The sequence below is a fragment of the Malus domestica genome, chromosome 02, assembly GCF_042453785.1.
Source record: "Malus domestica chromosome 02, GDT2T_hap1".
NCBI classification, from domain to species: Eukaryota; Viridiplantae; Streptophyta; class Magnoliopsida; order Rosales; family Rosaceae; genus Malus; species Malus domestica.
The window spans coordinates 19,460,964-19,475,564 of NC_091662.1; the positions used below are offsets into that span (position 1 = coordinate 19,460,964).

General features: G+C 40.4%; 1 protein-coding gene across 1 annotated transcript; it reads right to left on the reverse strand.

The window, feature by feature from the left end:
• Positions 1 to 9,341: 9,341 nt before the first annotated feature.
• On the reverse strand, positions 9,342 to 12,013 carry LOC103405811 (cytochrome P450 704C1). The gene is made up of 5 exons (XM_008344821.4): positions 11,388 to 12,013; positions 10,928 to 11,212; positions 10,482 to 10,826; positions 10,160 to 10,360; positions 9,342 to 10,071 (listed from the first exon to the last, which is right to left on the reverse strand). The coding sequence occupies exons 1-5, from the start codon at positions 11,907 to 11,909 to the stop codon at positions 9,886 to 9,888; spliced, it is 1,539 nt and encodes a 512-aa protein (XP_008343043.1). The 5' UTR covers positions 11,910 to 12,013; the 3' UTR covers positions 9,342 to 9,885.
• Between the last annotated feature and the right edge of the window lie 2,588 nt (positions 12,014 to 14,601).

The following is a 14,601-nucleotide window of genomic DNA, read 5'->3' on the forward strand; positions in this document are numbered from 1 at the left end:
TGGCCAGGAAACGTCCTTATTGGATATTCCTTAAGACGAATATAGTTTTGGCACGCCCGGTGGGATATCCTGATCAGATCCTAATTGCTAAAGAAATATGTCAAAGCTACCTGAAGATTTGCAAACTACCTTGATGCAGATGTTGCAAAGATTGGAAAACGCCTCCGCAAGCTTCAAAAGGAAAACAGACCTAGTTATGAAACCAAATATTCCCATATCTTTACCTTTAGTCAATGAGGAAGATGAAGGGGAAGAAGAAAGAGAAAAATTGGATGCCAACCAGTCAGATGAAGAAATGATCTTGGCAAATAATCCACCGAGCCCATATCAGGGGCAAGTCGAAACAATGTTAAACAAGCATTCATACCCCTTTTCAGAAGCCTCAGTTAATATAATTAATTTAGCATGGGCTGAGAAGGGGAAAGGAAAGGTTGCAAAGGAGACAAAAGAAGGAAGACCAGCTGACAAATCCACAAAATGGGTGATCAAATTGCCCGAACATCCAAAAGTAGCCATAATCAAATTGATGGTTATGTGCAGTAGATGCCAATGTGAGTGTGAGCTCGAAGTATCGCCAGCAGGAGTCCTCATTGATCATGAACTAATCATGAGGAAAGAGGAAGAAGAAAGAAAATAGGCCTGTGAAAAAGCTAGGATGACAGCAGGAATAGAGACTTCCCGAAGTGTTTTTCAGCGGTTATGAGGGGATTCCCAACCTAGAGCTTTATCAGAAGTGTTTCGAAATCACGAAGCTTCTGAGGAGGCGGAAAACAAGGAGGCTAAAGGTATAAAAGAAAGGGAAATAAGGCATCCTCAATATGGCCATGTAGGGAGAGAAGATAAAAGGAATGATAAGATAACAAATCCTGTCAAAAAGGATAACCCTGCCCATCTCGGGCGAAAATGGTACGTGGTCGGGAAAAATGGACAACCCACCAAAAAAATGGGAGCCTCTATGATCAGAAGGGTCCAGAGGCAGCATAAAGCCTACATGAATTCTTTAAAGACTCCCACGACATCTGAAGCCTCCAAGAATCAGAAGTTTGAAAAAACATCATCTGGGGGAAGTAGTCAGTTTAACTGAAAGAGTAAAAAAGAGGTACAGAAGGCTAATAGCAAAACAGAGGGTGAAGGAAACCATGTACCACAAAGCCTACACCCTGGGAGTACAGGATATAGAGGAAAGCTCAAGAATATATGATAATGATGGCAACTCCTGGATGGAAGACAAAGCCAATTTGTTTTGGAACTGTTTCGCCTAAGATGAAGCTCCCTTCTATATCATTGAATCCTTTCGGCGAAGTTCCCAAGCAGATACCAAATTCGGGCATAAATCAACAGAAGGGGGCACCAGAACCATTACTCCCAGAAGATGCGATGGCCTGGTTAGATGAGTTTATGGAACAGATCGAGAGCAAGAAAGAAGACTTTCCAGAGCCTAGTACCTTTCATTTCAACATGACGTATGTGTTATCCGCCATGTTTGGTGCTGAACCTGATCAACCCGCTACTATGGAAGATGACTATTTGACAGCAGAGCCAATAATGGCCCATGTCAGCGTTGAAGTAGTTGGAAAAGAAGAATTGGGAAAAGCTGAATCATCCAAGACATTCAAGAACGGTCCGTTAAGAATCTATACCGATAAAATGGTGTTCAGTCACCCAAACATGTTGCTAGCCAACCATCTTAAGCCAATATATGTTACAGCTCATTTGAAGGGGGTGCTCTTCAAAAGAGTTTTGATTAATGGTGGAGCAGTTGTTAACGTATTGCCCGCTAAGCAAATGAAGAAGATAGGGAGAGGTGTAGAATATCTCATTCCTACAGATCTCACAGTTTCGAGCTTCTCGGGTGCTATCACCAAAACTCATGGGATATTGCCTTTATAAATGGACTTGGGATCCAAACAAATCATGCTGGCATTCTGTGTGGTGGATTGTACTTCCACCTATGGAGCATTACTCGGAAGGGATTGGATCCACCAAAGTCTTGCCATACCCTCTACTGTACATCAACAAGTTGTCGTTTACCATGAAGCAGGAATGGGGGAACCAGGCTTTTGAGAGATGGTGGAGGCCGAATCATGGCCATTTCTTCCTACAGCCAATGTAGCGGAAGAAAATTTCTACGATCCCAATGTAGGAATTCTGCAATGTTCAGGAGCAGATAAGAACAGTCGCCCTACCAAGGTGACAGCCCAAAAGCTCTTAGAACAAGGAATGTACCTCACTAGAGAAGAATGGGATAGACCCTGTATCGTCCCAACACCTCAATACCATCAATGACAGAAGAAAAGAGAAAGGATCAGGTAACGGCAGTCAAATCCCTGATTGAAAGACTGTTGGTGTATGAGAGAGAGAAAAAACAAGAAATAGAACTATTAGGAAAAGAGGAGCAGGAATGGCAGCTAGGAACTTTAACCGACCAGGATAAAAGAAGGGAAGAACTTTACGGAGAGGAATTAGAGGTGGCTATATGAATGGCCGAGTGCATAAATGACTTGGATGGACCAGATGACTTGCCCGAGAGCCCGAAGTTAGTTGAATTTTTTTGTACAAAACCTGACAAGCCACCACCAGAAGTTCAGGATCCTTTGGAAGTTATTGATCTAGGGACAGAAGAAGATCCAAGACCTATACAAATCAGTGGCTTATTAGAAATTAATGCTCGGGCAAAGATTGTTTATCTTCTACAAGAATTTAAAGATTGTTTTGCTTGGCATTATACTGAGATGCCAAGTTTAGATTCAACCTTGGTGGAACACAAAATGCCCATCAAGGAGGGATATAAACCTATTAAGCAAGCACCACGAAGGATGTCAAAGGAAATAGAAGAAAAGGTCAAAGAAGAAATTGAAAAACTAGTGAAAGCTGGATTTATTAGACCTGCCAAATATGTAGAGTGGTTGGCCAACATTGTACCCATTTTAAAAGCCATAACAAAAGCAATACGATATTGCGTTGATTACAGAAATATTAATGGCGCCACACCAAAAGATGAATATCTCATGCCCATGGCTGATCTGTCCATAGATGCAGTAGCAAAATATAAAGTCTTGTCTTTTATGGATGGAAATGTCGAGTATAATCAGATAAAGATGGCCCAGGAAGATATACATAAAACAGCTTTTAGGTGTCCCGATCATGTGGGGGCATATGAATATCTAGTCATGCCGTTCGGGCTCAAGAATGCTGGTGCAACCTACCAAAGGGCGATGAATGCTATTTTTCATGATTTGATTGGCCATAACATGGAGGTGTACATCGATGACATCGTGGTGAAATCCAAAACAGAAGAGCAGCATCTGATAGACCTCAGGCAAGCATTGACAAGGATGAGGATCCATAAACTCAAGATGAATCCAAAGAAGTGCGCGTTTAGAGTAAGAGCGGGTAACTTATTGGGATTCCTGGTTCATCAAAGAGGTGTATAAGTGGACAAGAACAAGTCTCGGGCAATAATGGAGTCACTTCCGCCCACCAACAAGATGCAACTTCAGAGACTGCTAGGCAAAATTAATTTCTTAAAGAGATTTATTGCCAATTTAGCGGGCAAGATTCAGCCGTTGACTCCTCTATTGAGATTGAAGGATAAAGAAAGTTTCGAATAGGGACCACCACACCAAAAGGCTTTTGACAGCATCAAAGCCTATTTGACTTCTCCACCAGTGTTGGTACCACCTCAAAGGGGAAAACCCTTAAAACTATATATCTCTGCTTCAGAGAAATCAATCGGTAGTTTACTAGCCCAAAACAATGAAGGCGAAAAGGAGCAAGCAGTATACTACCTCAGTAAAATTCTGACTGAGGTAGAAACAAGATACTCCCTAATAGAAAAGTTGTGCCTAGCTCTGTATTTCACTGCTAGTAAGTTGAGGCATTACATGTTACCTTGTCATGTGCACATTATCGCCAAAACAGATGTGATAAAGTATATGTTGTCAAAACCAATGCTAACAGGAAGGATTGGGAAGTGGATTCTAGCATTATCAAAGTTCAGCTTTCAATATGTACCCCAAAGGGCGGTCAAAGGCCAAGCAATTGCTAACTTCTTAGCAGAGCACCAAGAGTCTCAAGATGAGATTGTCAATATACTAGGGATCCTGGAAGTAACTAATGTTTGGATCCCACCAGGCAAAGGCATCTCGGGCAAAGAAAAGTGGGTCCAACAAGAAATAAAAAGGGTAACTGGTCTCTGGATTACTCCTTAGAAGCTTCATTTTGATGGTTCTTACACTCATAAGGCTTCTGGAGCAGGGATTGTCATCATAAATCCCCAAGGGGTTCACCACTATTACTCGTTCCTTCTAGATTACCAAGGGAATACCAACAATCAAGCGGAGTATGAAGCCTTAATAATTGGCTTGGAAATCTTGATAGAGCTGGGGGCAATGGAGATAAAGGTGTTTGATGATTCAAAGTTAGTAGTAAACAGCTAAACGGAAAATACAAATGCAGACATATCACCATGGCTGGATATTACTTGGCGACCACGCAATTGTTGAGCTATTGGGATTCTGAAGTATCAGTTAATCATGTTCCTAGGGAGTCTAATCTGGCGGCCAACGAGATGGTGCAAATAACCTCGGGAGTACCAATCCAGGAAAGGAAGTATGGAGTAGATGTCAAGATTCAAAAAAGAAATCTTCCTTCTATCCTAGAAAGGGGATTCAGTCTAGATGTAATGGTCCTAGAAACCGAGACGGAAGACTGGAGATCGCCTATCATTCATCATTTGAAATATCCTTCTTCACCCACAAGCAAGAAGAATAGACAGCAAACAACTAAGTATGTCTTATGGAAGGAGAACCTGCTAAGGAAAACTCTGGATGGGCTACTACTGAAATGTCTAGGCCAAGAGGAATCTATGAGAGTAATGGCCGAGGTACATGAAGGGATATGTGGGGCACATCAAGCTGGAACGAAGATGAGGTGGTTGATTAGGAGGTATAGGTATTTCTGGCCTGACGTAGAAAAAGACTGCAAGTCTTATGCCCGAGGCTGTGAGGAATGTCAAAGGCATGGACCCCTCCAACATGTGCCTTCAGTACCTTTAAATCCGGTGGTTAAACCTTGGCCCTTTAGAGGATGGGCAATGGACTTCATCAGGCAGATTTATCCATCTTCTAGCAAGGGGTATACTTTCATAATTGTGGTGATGGATTACTTTACCAAATGGGTAGAAACCTCAGTTGTAAAGACCATAACTTCAGCTGTAGTCAAGAAATTTATTGAGACCAAGATTCTGCACAGGTTTGGGGTGCCCAAAACCATAATCACAGATCGTGGGCCATCTTTTATATCAAAAGAAGTTAAAGAGTTTGCAAACAAATACAAAATAAAGATGATCCAGTCCAGTCCTTACTACCCTCAGTCAAATGGTCAAGTAGAGGCCAGCAACAAGATTTTGATAAACATTATCAAAATGATGGTGACAGATAGCCCGGAAAAGTGGCATGAAAAACTAGGGAATACTTTGTGGGCATACCGAACCTCTAAGAGGGCAGGAACGAGGACAACTCCTTATGATTTGACATTCGGGCAAGATGCGGTTCTTCCCATGGAAATCAATGTAAGTTCTGTCAGGATTCAAAATCAATTCGGGTTACATAGTGAAGAGTGCATAGAAGCTATATGTCAAGGGATTGAAGATTTAGATGTAGCCCGAATTGAGACCTTGAACCAGATTCAGGAATGGAAGAGAGTTGTTGCCCGAGCTTATAACAAGAAGGTAAAACTGAAGTCTTTCAAGGAAAGAGATTTAGTATGGAAGGCAGTCCTCCCTCTAGGAGCTCAGCTTAGGCACTTTGGGAAATGAAGCCCGACATGGGAAGGTCTTTTTTATTGTTAATCAAGTATTAGACAATGGAGGATATTACTTGGTTGACCTCAAAAGAAATTGGCAGAAACATCCCATTAATGTCAAATTCTTAAAAAAAGTATTATCCTACATTATGGGATGTTAGGGATTGTTATATTGAAGAAAATGAAAGATAAAGCAGGTGTTGGGGTGTTGGAATGCAGTGTAGTCATCAACCATTCAAGAAGACAGAATGATAAAAGTTGTTAAAATGATGCTTCATTCATTTCGACGAATTGGTAAAAATTACACCGGATTAAGTCCCAATGTGCCATGTTTCATTCCTTCTACGTTGTGTTGGTGTCACGACTAGTTTTCTGGTATCTTTATGGACAAAACCTGGTCAGGATCAGGTGATCGGGTTGTGCGACCAAGATGAGCTTGGTAGAGGACCCTCAATAAGGATCGTCACCAGATATGATGGTGAAGCCTAACTTATCAAAACAACGAGCAGGAGGGCAAGCCCTCAAGAGGAAACCGCCTGACCAAAGGTGTTGGGGATAGCGGGGTGTCTGACCAAAGGTGTTGGAGATAGTAGTTATTTAATGAAAATCCTTTTTCTCACGAAAAAAGAGTTTTAGGAAACCCCACTTGAATCCGGAGGAACCCATTTTCCAGTTTTAAAAGAAAACTAAGAAGGCAGAAACGTCCGAGGGTGATGAAAGAGAAGGTTGAAGATGATATATTGGCTGGGCAGGAGAAGTTTTAAGCCGGAATTTATAGGAACCTCAAAGGATAACTCAAAGGTCATGAGAAGAGAAAGAGATGCAAGATTGCATTCATCCCGTCTAGAAAACACAAGTTCCAAAAGCAGGTATACAGGCATGCGGATATTCAATCAATATTGGCGCCTGGAATTCCAGCCTGAATATTAATTGAAGGGGGCACTGTTTGGGATAAAACTTGAACCTTGGGTTAAAAAGGGGTTAGCCCAAAAGAAAGCCTAAAAGAAGGTTCAGAAGAAGGAAAAGTCCAAGGCCTAGCAGAAGCCCAGAAGAAAGAATGAGCTTGTTTCCCGACCAAGTGCAGATCATTCAAACCACCTGCTCACCTACCTAGAGGTCAAGTGGTGTAGACCAGCCAGCTAATCAACCCAAAAGTACTTTACAATGGCAGTACAAGTAAAAAGCTGATGAGTTACTGTCCTTCAGATGCATTTAGGCAAAATCAATACTACAGGTAGCCAAGCCAAATCGTCTATAAAAGGAGGAAGAAAAATCAGAGACAAGGACACTCAATCAAACAAACAAATACAAGCACAAACTCTGCTTAAACCAAATTTTCCTTCACGAAGCTGTAGTCAGCCCCCAAGCCTTCATCCCTTTCAAGATCAACATTCACCAGAAAGCCTTTGTAAAAGCTCTGCTACCCTGTTTAAATCTTGTTGTAGTATCGATTCCCTCATATAAACTCATCTTCCAATCTCCCTTTCTAGCATTCAAACCCTTTGTAAATCACAAAGAGAGGAAGTTGCAAGACGATCAGCCTTACCCGACAAGGTGAAACCTTGCCCGACCTCCTTTGTTTTTTATCTTTCATTCATATATCTAGTAATATGATGTATATTTCCATCTGCATCCAAGTTATTTCTAGCCAGTATATGATTAAAAGACTTCTAAGTTCTAACCATTCGGGCAGACAAGATTGATCAATTAAAAGTCCTTGGTCTCAAGGCATAAAAAGAACCCTATGTAGACTTAACCCATCCACGACAGTCCTTAATAACAAGAAGTCCGAAGTTACTTGGGGCGCAAGTAATTGGATTATTCTCTAGTTTTACTTCTGTTATATCATGATTGCTACAGAACGCTTGAGTATAGAATTAACTCTGATAGGAAGCCTCAAGGCCTATACCTAAGGCCCGATAAAGGCACCTATCTGAATTTGTTCTGCTCTGCGGGCTCGGGCGATTAAAGTAGAACGGTTGTGATAATTCTGCAACAATGAACCACCCAATATATGTTCAAGTATTTGGTTAGTTTTGACCGGAAGCCTCAAGTCCTACACTTAAGGCCCCACAAAGGCACCTTTTATAACTAACTTGGTCTCTCGGACATATATATACAATAAAACTTAACATCGGTTTTACATCTATCATACTAAAGATGGCAGTGGCACGCCTGGGTACTTAAAGTTAATTTTGATTATGAGCCTCAAAGCCTACATCTAAGGCCCCACAAAGGCACCTTTCAGAATTAACTATGTCCTTCTCTTACAGCCCGCCAATAAGCAGAAGCCTGACAGACAACATTAACCGGCACCAACCTCTCGGGGAGCTGTGTGCTCGTTGACCAGGAAAATTCCTCACTGGATATTCCTTAAGACGAACAATTACATGTTGCCTTTAGAGACTCAAATAATTGTCTAAACATATGTCATTTGATATATATGCTTACACGACCTATTGTTAAAGGCCAAATAACCAAGTGGACCATAATACTGTCAAAATTTACTCTCCAGTATGTTTCTCATAAGGCGGTGAAATGACAATCATTAGATGCTTCTTAGCGTGTCATTCCTCTCCATATGGTTTTGGGGGCAAGGAAGTCGAGATCGGCATGGTCCAAATGCAAAACAAATTTTGGACTACATATTTCAATGACTCTAGTACTGAGTCTTCGGAAGGTGTGGGGATCGTCATTCAATCACCAAAGCACCTTGTTGGTTGTTTGATTTCAAATTTAACTTAGAATGTACCAACTACTAAGCCAAATATGAGGCTCTTGTGATCAGTCTTGGGTTACTTCATGATCTTAAGGCAACTCGAGTTCTCGTACTTGGTGATTCAGAGCTTATGATTAACCAAATTAAGGGCATTTTCCATTGCATGAGTTGCACATTAGCTCCATATCACATGGTCTACCTATTTGGCCAGTGTGTTCTCTGTCATCACCTTCAAGCACATTTCCTAAACTAAGAATGGTGATGCCAATGAACTCACCCAAATCACCTCTGACCCACAACTCTCTAATGGCGAGATGAGCTGGGTTATAATGGTCGAAAAATAGTTATTCTAGGCTCTGGTTAATCAACAAACCCACCATAAAGACAGCTTGATTAGAACTAGGGTGATGTCATTGCCACCTTTGGCAGATCGAAAGGTGCCAAAGGACATCTGCGCCATCGAAGTGATACCATCATACTGAAGACGACCAATAATGTAGTATCTCAACAATCCAGGGGCCAAACATGAACCAAAATGTCAAGCATCATGCCACGAAATGCACCGTGTACCAAAACGAGCTCTCAGAAAAGGCGAAGGTGACCTTTTGTTACTTTTTCTTGGATATACCGAGGCTGCCCGAGTAATGAGATAAATACATAAAGGGATCTGCGGTGCTCATCGGTTAAGCCGAATGATGAGACAGCTTATTTGACGTCATGGTTATTTCTGGCCAACAATCTTAAAGGTGTGTGTTGTTGTACTTTTATGCGTAAACGGAAGCGAATTCTAACAAAGTACCAATATCAACGTCATAGGTGAAAGCTAAAACAAACAATCTCAAATTACCACAAGAGATTTACATGGTTCGGCGTAAAGCCTATGTCCACGAGCAAAGCACGGCGAGGAATTTCACTAAACAAATGGAGATTACAAAAGAGTGTTTAAACTCTCGCAACCCAAATCCCACAAATTACAAACCCTAAACCAAACAAGTAGAGAACCCAAAACTAACGGAGAAGATTCTCCCAAATTGCTCTCGAACTCACAAACTCACAAATTGGCTCTCACCAAATTGCCACACGAATGAGCCACACAAAATACACTAACCCTAAGATCCTATTTATAGTGCATAGGACTTAGGTTATAATAAGAATCCTAATAGGAAGTAAATCCAAATCCTATTTATACGGTGAGTATATTATACCGCAGGTTACAATATTATTCTAAAAACATACCAATACAAGTAGAACCACACTACATTTATAAATCTTAAGCGCATTTCAGTAGTCATGCAGAATTTTACAGATACAAAGTTTAGCAAACTACTGAACATTATTCTACTTGATACGCTAGAAAGATATCAAGCTGTCCTCGGAGTTGCGCGAAGAGGGAGACCTCCATCCATGTGTAGGGTGAACATGGTCCTATAGGTTACATTTTTTGTTTCGTCAGCCAATTTGAAGCGGAAGAAGAAAAGAAGAGCGGTTGATACTATCTTCATCTGCCGGTATGCAAAGTCTTTCCCTAGACAGATTCGAGGTCCTGCCTGCAATTAGCACGGTTAATTGAAACCATTACTGACAGTTTAGATAGACTAAGCAATTAGCATTTTTATTCTTTCACATGATACTAACATGAAATGCGACAAATTTGAATGGTGATTCAGGCTGGAAAATTCCATTTTTGAGCCATCTTTCAGGTCGGAAATCATCAGCATCTTCTCCCCAAATATAAGGCATTCTTCCCATGGCATAGGCCATGTAGTATACTCCATCTCCTTTTCTCAATCTAAAGCCATCAGGAAGAATGTCATCTACCTCTGCACATCTCCCGTCCTTCGAGGAAGCCAAACACAAAGACATCAAACTACATATCAAACTTCCATCCCAGAAAAATGCTTAAACTTCACTAACTCATTGGAAAATGATTAATACTAAGTTATTTGAATATACGTACCACAGGAACTGCAGGGTATAGCCTCAAGGTCTCTGTTATCGTTGCATGAAGATAATGCATTTTATCAAGATTTGCATCAGTTATGTTTTCTACAAGTTCATCAATGTTAGCTTCGTTGACCTGAATAGTAATACCGACAACATCCCTCACTTCGTGTGCAACTTTTTCTTGTATTAGAGGGTTCTTCGTAAGCATGTACAAGAACCATGAGAGTGTATTTGCACTTGTATCTTTGCCAGCAATCATAAAGTTCAGAATTATATCCCTCAGATATGTGTCATTCATTTTCTCGGGATCCTTCTCGCTCTCCAACAGAAACCTCGATAGTATGTCCTCCCTGTCATTCTTCATAAATAAAATATAATTCAAGATTTCCATTAACAAATTTGAATCTTTAATGAGAAAGATTGCAGTGCAAAGAAAATGAAAGATGTCAAGTTACTTACAGCATCAGTTTTCCCTGTAACCAACGTCCTCTTACTCTTGATAAGTTGGTGTACAAAATCATCCATGATTCGGACATTCTTTCTAAGAGCTGCTTCAGAACCAATATTTAGAACTCGCTTCAATTTCCAGAATGGATCGACAAAGCGCCAATAGGACAGGGCGGTCGAATCATCAAAGGCCTTCATAAATGCAGTCCCTTCCTTGCTTGAACCCTCCAAGCAATTCAGGTCTATTCCAAACCCTACTTTGATTATGGAGTCTAAAGTGCACCTCATAAGAATATCCTGCAAAATGAATCATTTGCAAGAAAACCTAAATCATATTAAGCTTAATTCTGGCCAGACTGATTATTCAAGCGATATTCTAATGTAATCTAAACTATAGGGAGGAGGATTGGAACCTGGTCAGCCCTATCATTAAGTAGCTACTAAAATGATTTATTGGTTTCAGATTACTCACTTGCATATCAAAACTTTGATTGGAACCCAAAATCTCAGAAACAACTCTAACCAGTTTGGCAGAATTTCTTCTAAACACAGAACAGCTAAAATCTCTAAGAACTCTGGTCGAAAACTCAAGGCTCGCAAGCTTCCTCTGCTGCTTCCACTTTTCTCCATCAACAACAAATATCCCTTGGCCAAAAACATCAGACACAATATCTTGGTTGTACTTCCCTTTGGAATACTTGGCGAAGTTGGTTTTCAAAACATGCTCGATGTTTCGCATGTCAGTGGTGTATACTTCACTTTGGTCTGGAGTAAGCAGCCGAAAAGTTGGCTGCTCTTTGGCAACTTCGGTCTGGTAGTCATAGAGCCTGTTGAAGTAGAAGAGCTGGTCGAAGACGGTGCCTTTTACTGGCGGGTAAATTGGGTTTCTAATGGATTTTCCTGTGAAGATTTTAAGTAGCAGAAAACAGAAGGTGAGGATGACAAATAGTACTGAAAATAATATGAAGGTGAATATGAAATAGAGAATACTCATCTTTCCTGGTTGGTTAAAGAGGCAAAGACAGTCTATATATAGGGAAATCCAAAAGTGTCAACCGTATAAGATGTCTATCAAGTGGATTATCGTTTAAATTTCAGCTAAAATTAACAGTCTGACAACATAATATATTGAGTTGTTCGGCGAAGGAAAAACATTATCTATATGTGTAACGGGAGGAAACGTTGCTATCTTAGGTTACATCTATGAAAGTGAAATCAAGAGAAAAAAATGCAAGCAGAACATCAACGTTGGTTTATTATCTTATTCAATGATCTTATTGTCAAAATAAGACAATAAGAAAAGGATAACTACCCATGAGAGTTGAAATAGCAGTCCTGAGTTCCCTATGGCTGATCGTGGCCGTCGATCTGCTAGCGAGCGGACATCCGGATCTTGATTGTAAGAAGTTCGGATTGAATCAACGGTTGTGATCTTTTAGCTATAGCAGTTGATTCCTTGGATAACGAGGACAGTGTAGCTAACCAGCTCCAAAGCTTTCTTGCTGATGAAGATTGGTGATTCACTACTTTCCAGCTAAGAATTGGACCCTTTCTTCTAATTTCCCCAAATAACAGTAAAGTCAGTCTTGTTAAGAATTGGACCCTTTCTTCTAGTTCCCATACTTTCCACTTCAGTCAAGGGCACGTTCGGATTGATCGATTTGCGAGTAGGCTTAAAAATATCACAAGCCCAAAATTTAGGGCCAGTCTTAACCCACTTCAATACTATGTTGACATCTCGGAGAGTCGGCATAGCGGCCTACTATCTTGGACTTAACATCGTGACATTTGGGTCAGAAATTGCTACACAACATAAATTTGGGTTATATAAATGTAAAACAATTTAGTTTATGATTCGAGAAGAGCATGTTCTCTTTATGATTAGCTATAATTTCTATTTACCAAAAGAGGAACAAAAGAGGATTATAATCATGGGTATTGATTAGAATGAGAGATGTGATTTAGTATTAGGGTCAAATACCAACATGAGTAAGGGGTTTCTAGTTGTCTTGTGTTTTAGACAATTAATGGATCGTTTAGATATACTTTTAAAATGATTGAAAACTCTTTTAGAGAAAATATTTTTGAATTTCAAAAACACTTAAATGCTTTTTGCAAGAAGCACTAATTATGTGTAGGAAATAATTTTAAGTGTTTTTCCAGGATTTACTTGTATCTTTACTAATTTTAGATTCTAAAAACATTTTCATCATAAACACTTTCAGTCATTTCAAAATCACATCCAAATGAGTTCTTAATCGTGACCTAAATCCTAAACATAAATCTACCATATCAATCAGATGCGACTACGGGAAACGAATAGAAACCCGGGGCTAAGATTCATGTCTCAACTTCAAGCGACTCACCCAATGTAAATACCCTGCCATTTGGGTTTAAATGGTACCAATTTTTAAATTTGGTCTCAGATGGATATCCAAGCAGCGGGGTTGGGAAAGCTTGACTATTTGACTGAAGAACCGCCTCAACCGGATAAAACCGATCCCGGATTCTCAAAGTAGAGTACTGAAGATGCAGTTGTGAAGGGTTGGTTACATGACTGAGTCCTCGAACCACTGCAACGACCGATCATACCACACTTTGATGATCTTGCAATCATCGGAAAAAGACCTACTATGAATCGCCGCCAATTAACGTTGAGCTTCCACCGTATAATTCTTAGCTAGCACACAAACCACAAAATCACCACCTCATATTTAAACAACAATTGTCGTTGTTGGGCAGTAAGTCCGTTACAAAAGCTCTCATCCTCATAAAGAGAGTGACCACAATGACAACTACAAAGGCTCTCCTCAACAGAGTGAGAGAGCGGTTACAACCAAAAACAAGAAAGAAAGAACAAAAGGATAAAGAAGGATTGTTGCCGACCCCAAGGTCAAAGGCTGGGGTCTGCGGCGACATGTTTCTCTTTGGTTTTTATTTTTCCTCTTGTGGCTAGGGTTAACGAAAGAGCACGAGAGTGTCTTTAAGGCCTAGTTTGGCATGCCGTATTAGACACCGAATAGTACTAATTAATACTAGCTATTCGATGTTTGGTGTTATTCTGTATTAAATTAGCATCGGATTATTTTACGACCCCACCTATTTTGTACAATGCACACCAGATAACTTATACGAAGAAGGATTCTCTTCCCTCCTAATCTCTCTTCCCTTTTCTCCCTTCCGACTTGAACGGTTACGATTAAATCACGTCAACATCTTATATTGATTGTTATATAGAGACAATAAGACAAAAATGAGTGTGAGAAGGGAGGGAAGATGATGAGAATAGGAGGAGAGAGAATCCTCCCCCAACTTATACACTCCAAATCCCCGGTATTATTAGTCGGGCTGTTAGAAACAAAATCACGCTGGCTTTTTTCCATCTCCCTCTCGCAGATTACTCTAGGGCCATTCGATCCATCTTCTCAACCAATATTCCTTCTTCTCTCTCGACGAAGAAGAAATTGGAGTTTTGAGGGTGCGGCTGTGTATGGTTATTGGGTGGTGGAATAAGTTGGAATTAGGGCAAATCGATGAACAGGTCTCGAGCGTTGGCAAATACTCATGGCAACATCCATGGCCTTAAATTGGAAACTCAGTGCCATTGAATGTTCTTCAATCTCCTTTTGAGGAAGTAGATGAATATGATAAGTTTTTATTCTTTGTGCAGCGGCAACTTTTATTAC

Coding starts and splice junctions, on each gene's coding strand:
- LOC103405811 (XM_008344821.4), bottom strand. CDS start 11,909: ATGAGTATTCTCTATTTCATATTCACCTTCATATTATTTTCAGTACTA. Junction 11,213..11,387: donor ATCAAAGTTTTGATATGCAA/GTGAGTAATCTG, acceptor TTCATTTTGCAG/GATATTCTTATGAGGTGCAC. Junction 10,827..10,927: donor TTACAGGGAAAACTGATGCT/GTAAGTAACTTG, acceptor TTATTTATGAAG/AATGACAGGGAGGACATACT.